Source organism: Pezoporus occidentalis, unplaced genomic scaffold, assembly GCF_034315485.1.
Source record: "Pezoporus occidentalis ecotype Australia unplaced genomic scaffold, CSIRO_AGI_Poc_V1 ctg235, whole genome shotgun sequence".
Classification (NCBI taxonomy): domain Eukaryota; kingdom Metazoa; phylum Chordata; class Aves; order Psittaciformes; family Psittacidae; genus Pezoporus; species Pezoporus occidentalis.
Window position 1 is genome coordinate 1,284,448 of NW_026914233.1, and position 17,892 is coordinate 1,302,339.

Consider the following 17,892-nt stretch of genomic DNA (forward strand, 5'->3'; position numbering starts at 1 on the left):
AGATCTGCTGGGTGCACAAAAAGGAAGACTACTAATGCAGTTTAAGTTATTCTGCACATGCAGTTTCTATCCCTTTTCATGATGGCACATTCACCCTTCCCTGCTGCTTTGGGTCCTAAGGCTAGTGCTTTTACCCAGGGGGTGGTGTGATGCTGGGAAGGGAGGTGTTGGAGTGAGCTGTCAGCATCTCCAGCCCTTCCCTGTGACCAGTGCAATGGTCCTGCTGATGGGTTTTCTCCCTCTCTCTAGGATCTGCTCAGGGTTGGTTTTGTATGTTTTCTGACATGCTTTGATACCTTCTTCTGCCTTCCCTGGTCTGCAGCCTTGTGTAACACCCAATTTACTATGTGTGGTGCCCCTTACATACATTAGGTACTGTTTTTATTCTGTGTGTTACTGCTAAATGCAGTTTTGCCAGCTCCAGGAAGCATTCTTTTAACTGACCACCAGTGAGTTTCTTATAGCTGCAAGGATATAACCTTGTACCATCCTGTACCTGTACTCCTCTGTGCTGCATCCTGTGTCCCAACTGCTCAGGGGAGCGTACCAGGCTCGGACTTGTATACACTGCACCAAGTCAAAAATACCTCATTCTGCATAGGACAAGGGGAATCAAGGGGGTGGCAGCTTTTACACCCCAAATATGAGGCTCCTCAGGCATCTCTGCTGTGCAAGTCCTGTCCCCTGTAAGCAGTTCTGCCCCTCAGAGTGGCCGCATCCTGCTTCACAGTTTCACAAGGCACCAGCAGGACCGGAGCAGAGCACATTAATACTTTCTCAGCAGAGCCACGAAGCTCAGCCCAGGAAGCTGCCCTGCCAAACTTCACATGTTTCATAGGGTAGGCATCAGCTCTAAAGAGGAAATATACATTTAAACCCAAACAGGCTCCGCTTGAAGAAAACATTGGTTTTCACTGCAGCTATGAATTAAGGTAAGAGACAATTCCACTTGACCTATAATCTGACAGAGCAGGAGGGCAACAAATGGTGTCTGATGTACTTACTTAAGCGAACTCTTCACTGCTTAGTGCTTGGAATCTAAATAATACTTAATTTGGGTAAAGATGATGTGGATAATGCTTACAGACTGTGAAAGTAGAAAGGGAAAAGCTTTTATTAATCGAAGTGACCCAGAGCAGGGAGATTTTACTGTGACGCGTTATTTGTGGCAACATTCACCCTGGCTAGAAGTCTTCAAGGTTAATGCTGGCAGATGGCTAGTGTGCAGCATAGAAAAGACAGAGCAAGAAGATGCAGCCATTCTACTTCATTAGAGGGCTTTTGTTAGATGTCAGAACTCACCAGTGTTGCTTGATTTTAGTTCCAGTCAGTGAACCAATATCCCAAACATCACCGACACTGAAGGACAGCCCGACCCAGAAAGTCTGCTAGAGATGGCAGCAAGTGTCTGATGAGGACAGAGCAGCAAGAGAATGGCAGAAATGAAAAGAACCCCTGAAACCCCAACTTTCTGTATGAGCAAATCACTTAATTTCTCTGTGACTCATATTTCCATGGGAAGGTTTTGTTGTTACAAGGATGGCTGCTGGTTGGGGTGAGGCATTTGGGTAATCCAGTGACGGCAGCCCGTTAAGTGTTTGTGTGATATAAACACAGATCCAGAAACAGAAGTTCTGCTGGGGCAAACCCTGTGTTGATGCAGCCAGACAGTGAATTGGGTGAGAGGATAAAAGACAGGAACTGAAATGAATTCTGAGGGTTTGGGCAGTACAGAAGAAGTCCAAAAGGGAGAGGAAAAGGCTAAAGTTTGGCAAAGGAGAACACTTACGACTTAACTCTGAGAGTAGATCACAGAGTAAATGTGATCTTCCCAGAAAGGGGCTGTCAACTCCAGAACCTAAATCGCATCTGGACATAGTCAAGAAGGAGTAATGCTCTTTAAAATAACAGAGAAGGTGATCTAAGAGATGCCCCATTTGTAGACAGCCTTCTCAGTTTTCTGAAGGATGCTGAAGCAATATCAGCTTATTAATAACAAAAAAGGGGGGGGGGGGGGGGCAGGAAGTAAATAGGCCCCACAATAAATGTGGTGAGAGGATGGGGCGAGTGGTAACCATAAACAAGCACAAGCAGTGCACATAGCTACAAAAAAAATCATCTGTTTTCACTGTCCCCTCAACAGAGAAAACAAAAGGAATTTGAATGCTGCTTAAGAAGGACAGGCCTGGGAAAAAGGACTCCTGAGGAACAGCAGGTAAGAGAAAACACCACCATAATGCTCAGCAACAGGTATAAAATTACACAGTGTCACGAGTGACTGTGCGGGCAGGAAAGGCAAAAGGGAACTAACTACAGGACATACCTGTGGAGCAGATTTCCCAAGAAAACCCTGACCCTGGCAATCACCGTCCAGTCAAATGACAACCCCAAACCCCAGTGCCCTGCGGGCAGCTCCGTGCCCCAGCAGCTGAGTTAAAGTGCTCCCCAGCTTCCGTGAGGACAAATACAACTGCTGCTCTCCAACAGGATTCTCGCAGCGTTCACCTGGTTCCCTGTCTCCTGGCTGGTCTCTGCCTGGAAACCAGCTCAGGTTGCAGAGGCTTTGCAGAGGACCCTGAGGTCTGGCCACAGAATCATGACCCTGAGAGTCACGGATGAAAACTTCAGAAGCATTTCAGTGATTTCTGAACCTCAGTTTTAAGACCTGGAGAAAACACAGGAGTCTGAATCATACTGTCAGGCCATGGCTCCTAAATGCCCAAGTCATTTCTGAAATGGGTTTTTAAGGCTCTGACCTCCGTAGGGCCAGATTACTAAAGGTACTTTGATTGCCAGAGGTTCAGGCTAATGCCCTGTGGGACTTTTCAGAAGCCCCCCAGTATTTAGCTCCCTTTCAGAAGAATGCCCCATCCCTGGCAGTGTTCAAGGCCAGGCTGGACAGGGCTTGGAGCAGTCTGGTCTAGTGTGAGGTGTCCCTGCCCATGACAGGGGATTAGAACTGGATGAGCTTTAAGGCCCTCTCCAACCCAAACCAATCTGGGATTCTGTGAGTCTATGATTGGTATCAATAATAGCTCCCCAGGAAGGTGCCTTGATGTGACTATTGGCATGGTCACTTGCTCAAAAGCCTTGGTTATGCCCTGAAAGTGGAGCCATGACAAAATCAGAGTATACGCACTTTTGATGTGATGGGTTAAGCTGAAACTTGTGCCCTGGTTACTTGCTGCCCTGCAGTTATCTCCAGGTTAGCATGGAGCATCTCTAAGAAAGCACTTTGCAATGCTATAAAGCCTTAGGGAAAGGTGAAAAAGATCCTCTCCCACCCTCCATGATCCAAGACTGATCTTTTCAAGTGTATTTTTTTACCCCAAACTCTTGGTTTAAGGTTGTAGATTTTATTCCACAGCTGGTGGAGTCTGCTTCCAATTCAGTTTGTGATGCTGGTGTCAAAACTGTAGACCTGGTCCAGGGAAGGGGCATTTTTTAGATCTCTTTCACCTAAATGCCTTTCTAAAGGGACCACAGACCTCTGCAAGATTCAGACTTGCATTTATCTTAATCAGCAGTGGTTTGATCGGCTTCCATTGCTGGGTGCTTTATTTAGGACACCTTGAATGCCCTAATTTTCAGAAAGCCTCAGCATCACGCTTCTGCACCTTGAATCCACCTTGAGCTGGAAACTGTAATAATGAAGCAGCCCACAGCACTATTCTCTCTCAAAGAGCTCACCCTCAAAGTCCAGGGCCAAGTCTCCATAAATGAAATCAACCAAAGCAGTAATTGATTATTAAGAATAACTCTGGAAATGGCCTGGCTGATGTGAGAATAAATCACAGAATTAAAAAGAAATACCAAAGAAAGGCATTTTCTCACCTTAAAGTCAGCAGGGAAGGACTGGAGGACCAGGGAGCAAGGATGCATCTGGGATGACACCACACACCCACTTGGAAGCGATGGAGGAATGATAAAAGAACTGGTTAGAAGGTGGCAAAACATGCAGGGTTTAACAGAGGCCGTACAGACTGGCTGTTTGATAGCAACATCCCTGTCCCCAAACAGGGGACCAAAACAGAGTCGTTGCTGAGTGTGCCCCAATAGCCCATTTGCTCTGCCTCCCTGCCTATCAGGGGCTGTAGGATTGGGCTCCTCCACTGTGTCTGGCCTAAAGCCATATCCCAGACTGGTATTTTCTCTTGTGGAGGTTCTCAGGCATACAAAAACCTTCTTTTTGTACTCGAAGTCTGTTCCAGTGATTTGCCTTTCACTGTTAAAATGTGTATCTGATTTTCAGCTTGCAAGTCTCTGGTTTGAATTTCCATGCGTCAGTTTATGGTATAGCTAATCCCACTACATGAGCAAGGCTATGAAATCAAGTGTATGCCTACAGCCCCAGTCCCAGGCTCTGCAGTGGTAAAGCCACTTCCCATTTAGCACGCCTTTAAACATCTGTAAGCACCCGAGGGTTGCATCAGCTTTTCTTACTGCAACATCTGGCTGAGGGCTGGCTTTCAGACTGCCCATAGCAGCAGCCAGGTTTCCCAGTAGATGTTCTCCCACTCCTGAGACACGGTCTGTGGTGTTTAACTCCCTAGCGTATCGCTTCAGCTGCATTAAAGCCAATGTGAATCATCCAGGAAGCCCCAGATTATTCAGGTCTGTCTGAATTACTGTCTAATTCTCTAACTCGTTCCTCACTTCCCCTACCAGCTGTGACTCCCAGTCAGATTTCAGACCAAGGGTGAAAATACAAGTCTGGGGCTTTCAATTCATTATTCCCACAGACCTTTTATAAGCAATACTCTGTGTTTGGTGAGACATCCTCCACAGTTGTTTGGCTTTTGAGCTCTGACAGTTAACCATCCTGAATCCCATTGTAACGTGTTGCTGGGCTTGTGCTGCATTGGTCTGGAGAGCTGTGTCCATCAACTATTCTATGTTTCTATGAAATAAGCAGTCAGTGCAAGTCAAAGCTTCAACTCTTCTGCACAGTACCCTTTATCAACCCTGTAATTGCATCAGATGTCCAGACAAAAGCTTCTCTAAGCCACCCACACTGGCATCAGCTACGCTCCCCCTCTTCGCTGTTCAGATTTCATTTTGACCAGGTTGAAGGTTGCTGCTTCACCTTGCTCCCTGCTTCCAAAGGTCAGAATCATGTTATAGAATCCCAGAATGGTTTGGGTTGGAAACGACCTTAAGATCATCCAGTTCCAACCTCCTGCCATGGGGCAGGAACACCTCACACTAGCCCATGTTGCCCAAGGCTCTGTCCAACCTGGCCTTGAACACTGCCAGGGATGGAGCATTCACCACTTTTCCAGGCAACCTGTGCCAGCACCAGCACCTCATCCTCGTGGCCTCCTCTGGACTTGCTCCCACAGCTCCATGTCCTTCTTACGTCAGCTGCTTCCAGCACCTCTAGAGGTGGAACAGGAGATTATCTCCTCAATTCAGGACTGAATAAAAGACTGAGATATAAATTTAAAGTAACTGCAGCTGCTGTGCTGCTTTTGACCCCAGCTATCTAACAGGATCCCAAACAGCTCCAGAGACTGTCCTGTAACAACAGAACCGCCCAGCTCTGAAAGATGAGCTAAGTGTATTACAGGAACCAGTTGGGTGTAGGACTAGAAACTGGGCCCCATCACACATTGCTGTAAGTAAGCCCAAGTTTTGTTTTGGGTATCATACAAATGGTGGTTAGAGATGTCCGCAGCAGGCTGGTGGTTGCGTGGTAGCTGCTTGGTGCCAGGCTGCTGAAGCATTTCAGCCAGAGTGCTGTTAAGACTTGCATCTCTCCTGTTGGTTTCCATCTAGTTCTGGTTAATTCTCTTAAAGCTCTTTCTTTTGTGTGTTAGAAGAGCCAGCGGCAGCTAAACCATGTCATTTGGATGTACCCAAGGACACCCCTATGGTGTGGCTGAGACCCCCCGGCTGGCCAGAAGCAGATGGGTGTAGTCACAAATGCACAAAAGCAACACGTTTATATTTGGGTAGGGTGGTGACAGCTCACATCTAAGGGTGAGAAAGGCAGATGTGCCCATTGGGTTTCATAGGGCTTCCCACAAAGCCTCCCATCTTCCCTGGGCCGGTGAATCATTGGTGTGCAGCTTTGCCTTCATGAGAGAAGCGCACAACTCAGCCTCCCCCAGAAGTGCTGACTAAGGTGTGAAAATCCTCCTGAGCCTCAAATGCTTCTGTCAGCACATTGTGCAAGGCTGAAGCGTGACGCTCTGCTTTTGGTTATTGTTTGTTACCTTCCCACTGGGGGACAGCACCAGGCAGAGGTGAAGTGCCCATGAACCCCCCTTCTTGGCCGTAACGTGGCACTTGGCTGAAGCACCAGGGGTGGTAACTGGAAAGCTCAGATGCATAAAGGATTTGGCTCTTGTCACCCAGAGTGATGCCAGTGCTAGTTTTGAAGGCTGAAATGCACCTTCTGTTGCTTAGAGGAGTTTGTGGCTCTCTCCTAATTTCACTTCCCTATGTATTACATATAGTGCACGTGGTTGTTTGGAACAGCTGGGTTGAGAAACAGGGGGTTTGGGTCCTGCAGGCTATTGTCTTTGAGACAGCTATAAACATGATGAAGGGCAGAAGTGTTTGTGGGGAGCAGGGTGTAAAACTGCTGGGGAAGTCTGGACAGAGAGAGCAAAGCGGTTGAGCAGTTCCATGAGAAGCAGAAGTGAATCTACTATTTCCTGTACTCAGCAAGGGAAAACATCTGGTGGAGGGACCTCACAGCCCTGCAGTCTTCTTCAGCATCCTCTGTGCTCTTCAGATCACTTCATACCCCAGATTGTGACCATTTTGTGCCAGCAGTTTTGGATGCCAATGTCATTTATGTGAGTGTAGCTCTTGCTTGCCCCTGGCCACGCCACGCAGCATCTCACCCTTCCTGCTGGCATAGGTACCACGAGCTTTGCAACCACCCATCCAGGGTAAAGGAAATGATTTGTTACTGTAGAAATAAATGATCCCCATCAGTGAGCTAGAGGAGATTACCTGACTGAAAAGGTACTTCAGGAAAGACCAGAGCCCAGGTGACATTCCTCTTTACTTCAGTAAGACCAGGAGTTCCTCCTGCACCTCCATGTAAATGGTGTCCCATGAAGAAGGTGGCCATTCCTGCACCCAGCTTTCTCTGCAGGCAGTGCCAGTGGGTGCAGCCTGCGCAGGAGTCTGCCAGACCTGAGGGCTACCCCATGGTGGGAGCTGCATTTCCTTACTCATGTGAAACCCTCCCTGTGCTCAGGAGAGCGCAGTGGTTTGTGTGGGCACATATGGAAACCTCCAGAGGAACAAGCTGCCTTTCTAGGCATGAATTAAGGGAGCAAGCATCAGAAAGACCAGTGCAGCTACTGGTTCTCAGAGAGGAGACTAAACCATTGTGTGCTCTTCCTCTCCAGGTCAGGGATTTCACCCAGCACACACGGTCTAGGCAAGCATCACCGAGCAACCCTCTCTGGATGCTAATGGGATACAAGCAGGCATCAATCAGTTGTTACCTCTGTGCACAGTGGGACTTCTGCTCATCACACACACATGGAAACAGGAGCATACAGAGCAGAGAAGAAGCTGGGGCACTTTGCAGAAACATTGTGGCCTCTGCCTGGCTTTGTTTCAGAGTCATGAAGTTAGGACGGGACTTCTGAAGGTCTCTTGTCCAAATGCATGCTCAGAACAGGGCCAGCTGAGTTACAAGTACCTCCAGGGATGGAGAGCCCACAGCCTCCATGAAGCCCTGTGGAGGTGTTTGTTAAAATGACTTTCCATATAGTGAGTAACAATTTCCCATGGCCATTGCCTCTTACTCCTCTGAGAGAAGTTGCCTGCTTTGCATGTACACCTTGCCATTAGATTCCCCTTTGAGATGCCTCTTGTTGGGGCTGATCAAACCCACTTCTCAGCATCTTCTCATGCACCAGACCCAGTCATTTCGGTAGCCCTCAGCTACTGCACACTGGTACCTCAGTGAAGAACCAGCTGTGGAGCACATCAGCCCACAGAGGAAGATGGAGGCTCTGGTGCAGTCACAGCTCAGTGGCAGAGCTGGGTAGGCTGCTGTAGTGACTTATGTTCCACACAAGAGACTTGGTGTACCCTGACAAGTCTTTCCATTTTAAAGGCACCTTCTGCCCACATTCCAGCTCAGGAAAGGAGAAAGAAAACATCTCATTATAAGAGGAAATGGCCTCAAGCTGCACCAGGGCAGGTTTAGATGGAGCTGAGGAACAATTCCTGCCCCAGAGGGTGCTCAGGCATTGGAACAGGCTGCCCAGGGCAGGGCTGCAGTCACCGTCCCTGCAAGTGTTCACACAGCGTGGAGATGAGGCCTCAGTGCCATGGGTTAGTGGTGGCCTTGGAGTGCTGGGAACGGTTGGAATGGGTGAGCTTAAAGGGCTTTTCCAGTCTGGTTGGTTCTAGTATGGGAAGGTAGAACATGATGGCCATTGGGATTATATGCGATCTGTCCTGCTCATTTCTGTATCCCTCAGCAGGGTAAAGTAAAGAGATAAGGAACCTGACACATACCTCTGTAGGCACCTCTAATCTCACAGTATCTTGCCTGCAATTGCTGTCAGCTTCTGCCCCAGCACCTAGGCATTTCCTGCGCATCCCATCTAATTCTGCTGGTCAGATACCACATCTCCAGAAGCTGGAGAATTAAACTGGGCTGCAAGCAAGGCCAGGCTGTGCATTCAGACTCAGCTCCCAGTTCTAGTGGGCAGGCACTGCAAGAGGTGCTGAGCCCATGGGTGTGCCTGCTTGCTGCAAACTGCCTTCCCGTGCCATGCCCATGCTCTGAAACTGCCAGCGCTGAGACAGCCCTTCTTGTAGCCCACTTTTCCTGTTCATAACCACAAAGATTGTTTTCTAGTGACTGTGGGCACTTCTCATTTCAATGCTTGGGAGACACTGAGGCTTTGAACTTTCAGAAGAAGAAGGTACTTTCAGATGGAGAACCTGCATTTCCAACTAGCACAGAAAACCCATCTTTGAGAAATGACTGCAAAATAAGAGGCCAGAAATTCATGGCCCACACCACAAAGGGTGCTCTGGCAATGAAGCCTTAAGAGAAAATACCAATGGTCACAGTAGCCACCCATGGGAGAGTTTGTTGTTGTTACCACTACATCAAATGAAACTTCTTGGGCAAGGACTGTCTCACACCTCACGACATCTCTATTTCATGCTTAGTCACACAAGGCTTATTTTAAGCAGAGGCTATAAAAACTATTGCTGTCAGTGAAGAGTGGATGTGCTGGGATTCCAGCCACTTCACTCCAAGTGCTAGGAGTGGGAGCAGTTACACACCATCGGCGTCTACCACTGAGTAACGTGCCCATGCTCTCCTTATAGTCAAAAGGAGCTTCAGCAACACGGTCAGCAGAGTCTGGAAAGCAGCCTGCCTTGTCTTAAAGCACATTTGGCCTCACACTGCTCTTCACTGGCTCTATTGACCACATCTCCCACTGACAGGAGATGTAAACGTCTGATTTGAGGCAGCTTATGGTCACTGAACCAAGTCCCTTCCTTACAGCCAATGGGGGTTCCTGTAAGAAGACAGTGACACTGTGACCAAGGGGTAGTTATCAGTTGCAGGTTTTTTCCTCGCTGACCTTTCCTTCCAGATCCAGCTTTAACAGGCTGGTTTGGCCATGTTGTCATCTCCCTGGATCTCCCTCTCTGACGTTATCCTCTTTTCCCTTTTCATGTAGCCAGAAGATTCAGCATGACGGAAGCATTCACAGGAACAACGGCCGAATACGCTTACGACGAACAAGCTTTTTCCTGCAATAAGACTGACATCCAAGAGTTTGGGAAAATATTCCTGCCAATATTCTACATTGCAGTGTTTGCTCTCGGCCTCACAGGGAACCTCATGGTGGTTTTTGCCATTGTGAAAGAAGGCAGCAAGAAAAGCATCACTGACATCTATCTACTGAACTTGACTATCTCGGACCTTCTCTTCGTGATCTCCCTCCCCTTCTGGGCCTCCAACACGGTGCGTGGATGGACCCTCGGGACTGTTCCATGCACGGCTGTTTCCTCACTGTATTACATTGGTTTCTTTGGGGGCATGTTCTTTATCACCGTTATCAGTATTGACAGGTACTTGGCCATTGTCCGGGCGACGTATTCTCTGCAATTCAGAACAGTGAAGCATGGCTTCCTTATAAGCTGTGCAGTGTGGGCAATAGCTCTTCTAGTTTCAGTGCCACAGTTTGTGTTCTCCCAGCTGGTAGAAAACGACTGCATTTCTATCTACCCCCAGGAGCTGGAGAACATCTGGCCAGTGTTCTGCAATGTGGAGCTGAACACCCTTGGGTTTTTCATCCCGGTCTGTATCATTTGCTATTGCTACTGTGGGATCATCAGAACCCTGCTGTCCTGCAAGAACCAGAAAAAAGCACGGGCTGTAAAGCTGGTCTTGGTCGTGGTGGTGGTGTTTTTTCTGTTTTGGTCCCCCTACAACGTCCTGATTTTTCTAGAGACTTTAAGGCACTATGAGGTATTCACAAGTTGCAACCAAATTAAATCCCTGGACTACGCAATGCACCTGACTGAAACCATCGCGTTCAGCCACTGCTGTCTCAATCCTTTTATCTATGCCTTTGCTGGGGAAAAATTCAGGAAATACCTTCATCGTGTCTGCTTAAAGTACTGCCCATTCCTGTGCTTCTGTGGGCCCTGCAGCCGCTACCAGCTCACCCCTTCCGCCAGCTATGCAGAAAGCACTGTCAACAGCAACATAACCCTCAACACCAGCGACCAGGATGGCTCTGTCTTCGTCTGAAAGGCTCTGTGGAGAAGACATGTGTGTGAATACATCATCTGCAGGGCCAGCCACCTCTGAGAGCTGTCATTACCCGTATGAAGAGGCTCAACGGCTGCACTGAATCACTGACGTGCCTCTTGTTAAGCATTAGAAGTTCTAAACCAGTGAAGATTTTAAGAACCAAAGCAGTACAACATGTCAAGGCTGAATGTGGAATTGAATTGAGAGAGAGCAAGGGGGAAGGTGGAGCAAAAGCAGCACTCTTGGCCTGGCGTGGGAGTTGGAGAAGAATTTAAGGAGAGGGAAGCTGTTGAGTAGTTTCATCATTAAAACTTGCACATGTGCCGGTGTATGAACATGGGGTACAAATGTACATAGACCTCAACTCAGTTTTTGAGGGACTGGAGATCTGTTTAATGAATGGTAGCTGACTGTTAGCAAGGGTAATGGTTTTGATATTTAAGGGGTATATTTTTGATGCTATATCTTCATATAGAAGTGATTTTGGGGTATTGGTTGCAATAAATGTTTTACCTGTGCTTTCATACCTAATAAAATCCTACTGTTAAAACACCCCCGAGTTATTTCTCAACACACAGTTACTGCCAGCAATGCACTTGGTGTTTGTAGCATGCACTAACCAGAGCAAAGACCATGCTTAAGGATTTAGGTCCAGACCTGGGGCTGATCCAGGAAAAGGTACGGGTTTGGGAATCATTGTGCTTAGTCCAAGTACATCACAATCAGGCTGCGAATTGCTTGGAGAGGGTGGTAAGCACATGCTTCATGCCCATACTCTGTTTGCCACCCATTGTAAACACCAGCTGTGTCTATCCCATCATACAAGAGCTTTCAGGACAAAATAACCACTTGCCCATGCTGTTTAACACAACCTTCCTCAACCTTTGGGGCCTCCCCTCCCATAGCTGATTTCCCCAGGGAAACCTGCAGCTGTACCCGGATGAAACCCATCCCAGAGGACACATTTACCTTGTGCACTCTGCATCCTGCAAACATCCGTTCTACTCTTGCAATCAGACAAGTGAGAGACCTTCTGCAGGGCCCTCCTGCCATCATCTGCTGCAAGAGGTTTGCATTGGCGCTGTGGGGTGGAGGTAAGGGAATGGACCGCAGCCACCTGCGAAGCTGAGGTCATCTTACAAGGAAAAATCAAGGACTGATCTCCCAAAACAAGTCCATGCCAGTGGGACCCTCTCTGTAGACACTGATGGAAGTGGGAGTATGGCAAACCTGCAGAACCCCCCTCGCTTTCCAACTAGCACAAAAGAGTTGTTCTCTGCTATCAGTGGGAGGAGTAAGCCCTTTTTCCTACCACTTGTTTCTAAGAAGGCTGGAGGAGAGCCTTTCCATGGAGACATTTTCCATGTGCAAAAGAATCACAGAATGGTTTGGGTTGGAAAGGATCATCCAGTTCCAACCCCCTCACACTAAACTGTGTCACTCAAGGCCCCGTCTAACCTTGAACACTGCCAGGGATGGGGCAGCCACGGCTTCTCTGGGCACCCTGTGCCAGCGCCTCAGCACCCTCACAGGGAAGAACTTCTGCCTTAGATCTACAGTAACTACACATATATGAAATCATCCACCCTGGGCTACTGCACACCCAGCTCACTCTACAGGATCACAGCCCCTTTCATAAAACACCCTTTATTAGGTGTAAATACATTCTATGTGCTCAACTTTAAAACCAGAAGCTAGCAGTGCACTTCCAGATACCAGACTTACCGTCTAAGATGAAATGCAGCGTAAGTGTCACTTGAAATCAGATTCCACTTCAAAGTCCAGCCTGCCCAAGCGGGATCAGCCAATCCCCTCTGTCCCCACCCCCAGGCAAGTGGCATTGGAAGTAAATGGGATTTTTACAGTGTTTTTTAAAGAAATGCTAAGATGTGCAGAAAGAAAGAAAGAGGAAGATGCTCCGAGACTAAACAAGAAGTCGTGTCTGCACAAAATCAGCCTGGAGAGGGTGGGTTGCCAAGCTGAGCAATGCAGTCTCACTTGGCTTGTTTGAATTCACTTTTCTATTCCAGACAACAGGGAGTTACTGAGTGGGAGGAGTAACAGGCACATTTGGATATGATCCATGTCCAGCATGAAGCCTCTCTGACAGCTCTCTAAGGAGGACAGCACTTTCCTGCCTATCCCAGTGGTTTCCCAGCAATCCGGCCCATCCCCAGCCCAGGGCATCCCAGCACACATAACTTCCAGATCCACCTGCGCAATGCAGTGCTCCTGTGAGCCCAATGACTGTCAGCCTAAGATCATCACTGCTTATGCCATGTATTTGCAAGTTATTATCATGAATGTGTTATTTATGTGCTCAGTATTTGAGTGTTGGCATGGGATTAAAAGCTTCAGGGTGGCTTCTTGGCATTGGGTTCTGCAGCAAACAGCTTGTCCGTGCAGATGCCTCCTCATAGCAGAAGTGGTAAATCAAAGAAAACCCACTGAAAACCAAACCATTTTCCTTCTGTTTGCATCAGCACTAAGAGTTTCCTTGTAATTGTCCCTTAGAAACCCTTCAGCCTCCAGGAAACATCCGGTGCTCTGAGGGCAACCAGTAACCAGCTTTACCAGGACTGGGCTGAGCTGCAGCTGAAGGCTTTGCTGCTCTTCACTGTACTGCAGCATGCCAGGGTGTATGGGGAGCCACAGCCCCACAGCTCCTGCCCATGCCGTGCCTCTGCTGTGCTGTGTGACAGCAAATACTGTGTGGTCTCCTGTGTTTCTGCTTATCTTATACCTCGAGGTGTTCCTTGCACCATTTGAGCCTGACTGAAAGCCCACTGGTGTCTCTTTAAGTCCCTCCACTGGACTTCCAGTTAAGTACAGCCTTTACTTAAAGATGCTGCTTCCCTTTCAAAGCCTCTGCAGTGGGAAGCTGGTGCTTTCTAACTGCCCAGCCAGTTTACAGCATACACTTTCCTATGTACAGCACTAAGGCTGCATACATCCTTAGACTGGATCAGCGCATCCCCGAGGATCATCCAGTCCCTATCCATCACATATGAGAAAGGAAACCAGTCTCTCAGTACAGGATAACCCCTTTTGATCTACCATAAACTACAGATAGACTCTTGCTTACTTGGCAAGTCACAGTTTACACATGAAAATGCACACACAGAAGCACACTTGGTATAATCTATCCATTGAATAGCATCTGCTTGTGCAAAAAGGTCAGGAAACCTCTGGATTTGGGGGAACTGGGGGGGGGGGGATGGGGACTGGGCTTTGTGGTTTTGGGGGTGGTGAGTTATCTTTGCATCTTATTTTGCCATTGCAATCAACGCTTCCTGTTTGAGAATCACACTGACACGTAACATAAATCTTTTAGCAGCAGGGTTACCTTTTGAGGAACAGATAAAACCTGAATCCTCATCTACTTATAAATAGAATGAATAAGGCACATATTTAGCCAGACTGCTTGCAGTGAGATAAAAAGGACACTTCATGTCCACTTAGGTGCCACTGTGAATCCCTCTCATTCAAATATCCCATATAATATGTCATTGGTTGCAACATTGGCATCAGGAGCCCCTACCTGCACATTTCCTTTGGATCAGAGTTCGCTGGGAATGGATCTGAAGCCCTGGTCCAAGGTAGTCTGAAGTTTTAAGGCTCTATTTAATAGAGAAACTATGAACACATTGGTTGTGGATTAACTTCTGTCATTTCCATTTTGTCTCTGTTACCTTTGGGACGTCCTTCGCTGAGGTCTCATAGGTAATACAAAACCATTGTCCCAGCAGGATGCTCTGATGGCAATGAGGGCACAAGTCCCATCCATGCAAGGTTCCATACCAAGTCCTGCTATTGCTAACCACCAAAGGAGAGTTGCCCAAAGCAAACCTCAGTTACCAGCTTTCTTCTTCCCAAACCCGAACTCTAGCGGTTGCACTGTCTCTCTCCCCATCATTGCTTTTGCAGCTCCTGGCTGGTAACATATTTCCTCTGTAGCTATCACCAACGCACGCTGTGGTGCTTTGCCAAAGGCCATTTACAGACCCCTTATAAATGGCCACATTTCAGCAGTGAATGAACTATTTTCTGTATTAAGGACTTACCCAAGTCCTTAATGCACCAGGATTTGCTGCTTGCACTCTGGTCTCTTGACTCTGTAAGAGACCCAGAGCTCTAATGAAAACCTGTGACCTGCAGAGATGTCATCCTGAGATTCAAACCCCGTTACCAAAGCTAAACATGAGTTTAAAAGTGCTAAAGGACACTTGTCACACATGTATACAGCCCTTCTGGTGAAGCTGATGGTGATCCTGCTGCCACTTTTTGTAAGAACTTCCTAATTTGCTTGGTAACTACTGCAAGAGCTTGGTTTTCAACATACACACACCCAGACCTCAAGACCTGGGTTCTGCAGTGTCAGTGCTAATGCAGAAAAGAACACCTACCAACTGCTCCTGTATGATTTTGTTACATGGATATTCAAGACATGAATGTCAGTAGTTAATAGACTGTATTTAGTAATTAATGTATTGTATTTGTCATTCTTTTCCTAAGGACACAGTGTATAATAGCTCCCATTGGAGATGGAGAAAGCAGTTTGCTTGTGAAGAAGCTTGCTTCTATCCAACTTCCAGCTGTGGTACTTCAATCCAGCTACAAGCAGCACATTAACCTTGTGTCACTGAAGGCAGAGGTTAGTGGTGGGACAGAGAATACAAGCAAGGACCCTGGCACTACTTTTTCGCTCTGTAGATGATATTATCCACTTGCCATTAGCAGCTGTAACCAGAACGGTTCATTTGCCACCCCCCTCAGATTTTAGGTCTCTGATAAGTTAAATGCATTTGTCACTGTTCCATACTAGCCTGTAATCCAACAATCCAGCTACAAGTAGGTCAATAGGCTGGGATAATACAGGCCATAGAAAGAAGCTGTGCTTCACCCACAAGAAGTTTGCATTTAGCCCCTAAATACTACATTTGCTGTATTAAAATCAAGCCCAGCAGCACGGTGACACTAAGAAACAGCAGCACAGCTTGCAATGGATTTGCAGGGCACATCAGAGGATGCTGAGGAAGCAGAAGGGTCGATGGCTCCATGCATCTGCTGACAAGACAGTTCCCTCTAGTGCCAGATGTGCTGCTGCTTCCGTGTGCACTTCACCAGCACAGCTCCTTACATAGAAGAACTGCTTGAAACCTTGAGCTGCAGCTCCCATTATTTTTCTGGGCTTCAAGGAAGTAGGAGCAAACTAGAAGGAAATGGCACCACCTCTATCCCACCCCTTTGCCCCAGGCAACTGAGTAACGTGGGCTCCAATTTGGCCATAACAGGAGCACAAGGCAGTGAGGAGCATCTCCCACTGGAAGGGCCTTGAGTAATGGTGCTAATGGCCTAAGACTGCTCAGGGATGGGGAATTGGGTTAGCACACACAGGAAGTGCTTTTCCAGCTCTTCCTAGGGACATCTCGCTAGATTCCTGGTACAGAAGGACCTTCACCACCACGTTTTGGAAGGAAGGTGTTTGAGGAGGCTTAAAGCTGGGTTTGTCTGGTTTATAAATGGCAATACTACAGTTGGCTCAGATTTGACCAGGTCTTAACCCCTGGGTGCTTCAGAGCCCCTCTCCAGCACGTCTTTGCTTTACTGTAGCCCCTCTCAGTATTACCTTAGGGAACAGAGGTCCTCATACTGCTGCCAGATGGTTTTTCTGAGGGAGCCCTCATTTGAAGCACTAAGACTCACCATCACTTGGTCTCTTGTTCAGTTCCTTCTTCTTGGTCCTGTTGCTGGTTCCTGCTCTCCAGATCCTCCTCGTAGCTCAGGTTCCAGGAGACTACAGTGCAAGGGATGGTCAGAATACAAGCTACCATAAAGACAACACTGAATGCATGAGCCAGAGGTTACAGAGCAAGCCAGATTCAGAAAAGGCAACTGGCATACGTCCTTTTATACAAGGCTACCAGCACCTGGAACCAAGTGTTTCCAGTTTCCCTTCTCACTATCCTTCTATCCACCCTTGTCCATAGAATCATAGAATCCCAGAATGGTTTGGGTTGGAAAGCACCTTAAGATCATCCAGTTCCAACCCCCTGCCATGGGCAGGGACACCTCACACTGGACTATGTCACCCAGGGCTTCATCCAACCTGGCCGTGAACACCGCTAGGGATGGAGCATTCACAACCTCTCTGGGCAACCCATTCCAGCGCCTCACCACCCTCACAGTAAAGAACTTCTTCCTTATCTCCAATCTAAACTTCCCCTGTTTCAGTTTTAACCCGTTACCCCTGGTCCTATCACTACAGTCCCTAATGCAGCACCCTCTGTGCTGAGCTCACCCCATCATTTCTTCTGTCCATCTTTAGTGGCAATGCTGTCTCTGCATTCTCACCAGAGGGTGGCATCATTAAACCCTCTCAGACTTCAAGGTCAGTAATGGTAAAGAAGGCAACTGGACTCACTGAGTAACAAGCAGAGTGCAGAAAGCGTACTTAAGGGAAGTAAGAAGATTAGTCCTTGCATTGTGGTGCTGGAAGAAACATCCATTTCTTCAGGCCTTTTTGATTTGCTTGTCCTTGAGCAAATGAGAGCCTGTGGGTGTTAAATTAAGCAGCTTTCCCAGCGATTCCCGAAGCACATCGGGATCTCTTGTGAATCACAGAGAAAGCTGTTCCAAAGAGAAGCTTTTAGTGTTGTTATCAGTTTTATTTCAGTGCCCTGCGTGCTTTCCCCTGCTACTGAATAGACCACATCAGTTGGCTGTAGAGCTTGTCTTGAGGAGGACGTGCAGTGAAACAGCTTTCACAGTGGGATGGCAGTGACTGCGTCTCAGCAAGCATAGAAGGAAGATTAGTGATCGATAAGAGCAAGGACTGGTTCTTTCTCAGCCTTGATCCCCTTCAAACACTGTTTTCTCTAACTACCTTCCTTTATGTCCCAGCTGCCATGTGAGGAATGGGGCAGGAAAGGCTGTGGAGACACTGGTGTCCAGGATAAGGCCAGTCTTTCAATAAGCTTTTTAACACTACCAACCACTACAGGTTTGAGAGCTGGGGGCACTACCACAAATCAACCAGAAATCAAAGCTTTTACACCAGAATGCCACCATTCCTCTGTACCTAAACATCTCCGTGAGCATCAAACTGGCTTGAGGAGACCTCTGCT

At 47.7% G+C, this 17,892-nt stretch overlaps 2 protein-coding genes across 8 annotated transcripts in view; one reads left to right on the forward strand and one right to left on the reverse strand.

Moving 5' to 3' along the window:
- Nucleotides 1–17,892, reverse strand: part of LOC134165247 (C-C chemokine receptor type 8-like) — a 28,296-nt gene that overhangs the window by 7,016 nt on the left and 3,388 nt on the right. Inside the window, exons 2-4 of one of the 6 annotated variants that reach the window (XR_009965448.1) lie at nt 16,472–16,609; nt 10,607–10,768; nt 5,246–5,377 (exon numbers count right to left, since the gene is read on the reverse strand). Coding sequence is in view for 2 of the 6 variants with exons in the window: in XM_062621824.1 (XP_062477808.1) it covers nt 16,472–16,474 (3 nt within the window). In the remaining 4 variants the exon portion in view is untranslated. Of the gene's footprint in view, nt 1–5,245; nt 5,378–10,268; nt 10,357–10,606; nt 10,769–16,471; nt 16,610–16,874; nt 16,987–17,892 lie in introns of those variants that run through there. The other 5 variants (XR_009965449.1, XR_009965450.1, XM_062621824.1 and 2 more) reach the window with 5 other exon arrangements.
- CX3CR1 (C-X3-C motif chemokine receptor 1) lies at nt 802–11,210 on the forward strand. 2 transcript variants are annotated; one of them, XM_062621830.1, is made up of 3 exons: nt 802–932; nt 2,144–2,215; nt 9,684–11,208. In XM_062621830.1, the coding sequence occupies exon 3, from the start codon at nt 9,698–9,700 to the stop codon at nt 10,760–10,762; it is 1,065 nt and encodes a 354-aa protein (XP_062477814.1). In that variant the 5' UTR covers nt 802–932; nt 2,144–2,215; nt 9,684–9,697; the 3' UTR covers nt 10,763–11,208. The 2 variants fall into 2 exon arrangements, with proteins under 2 accessions (XP_062477814.1, XP_062477815.1); XM_062621831.1 differs by lacking the exons at nt 802–932; nt 2,144–2,215 and adding an exon at nt 9,533–9,550 and having other exon boundaries at nt 9,684–11,210.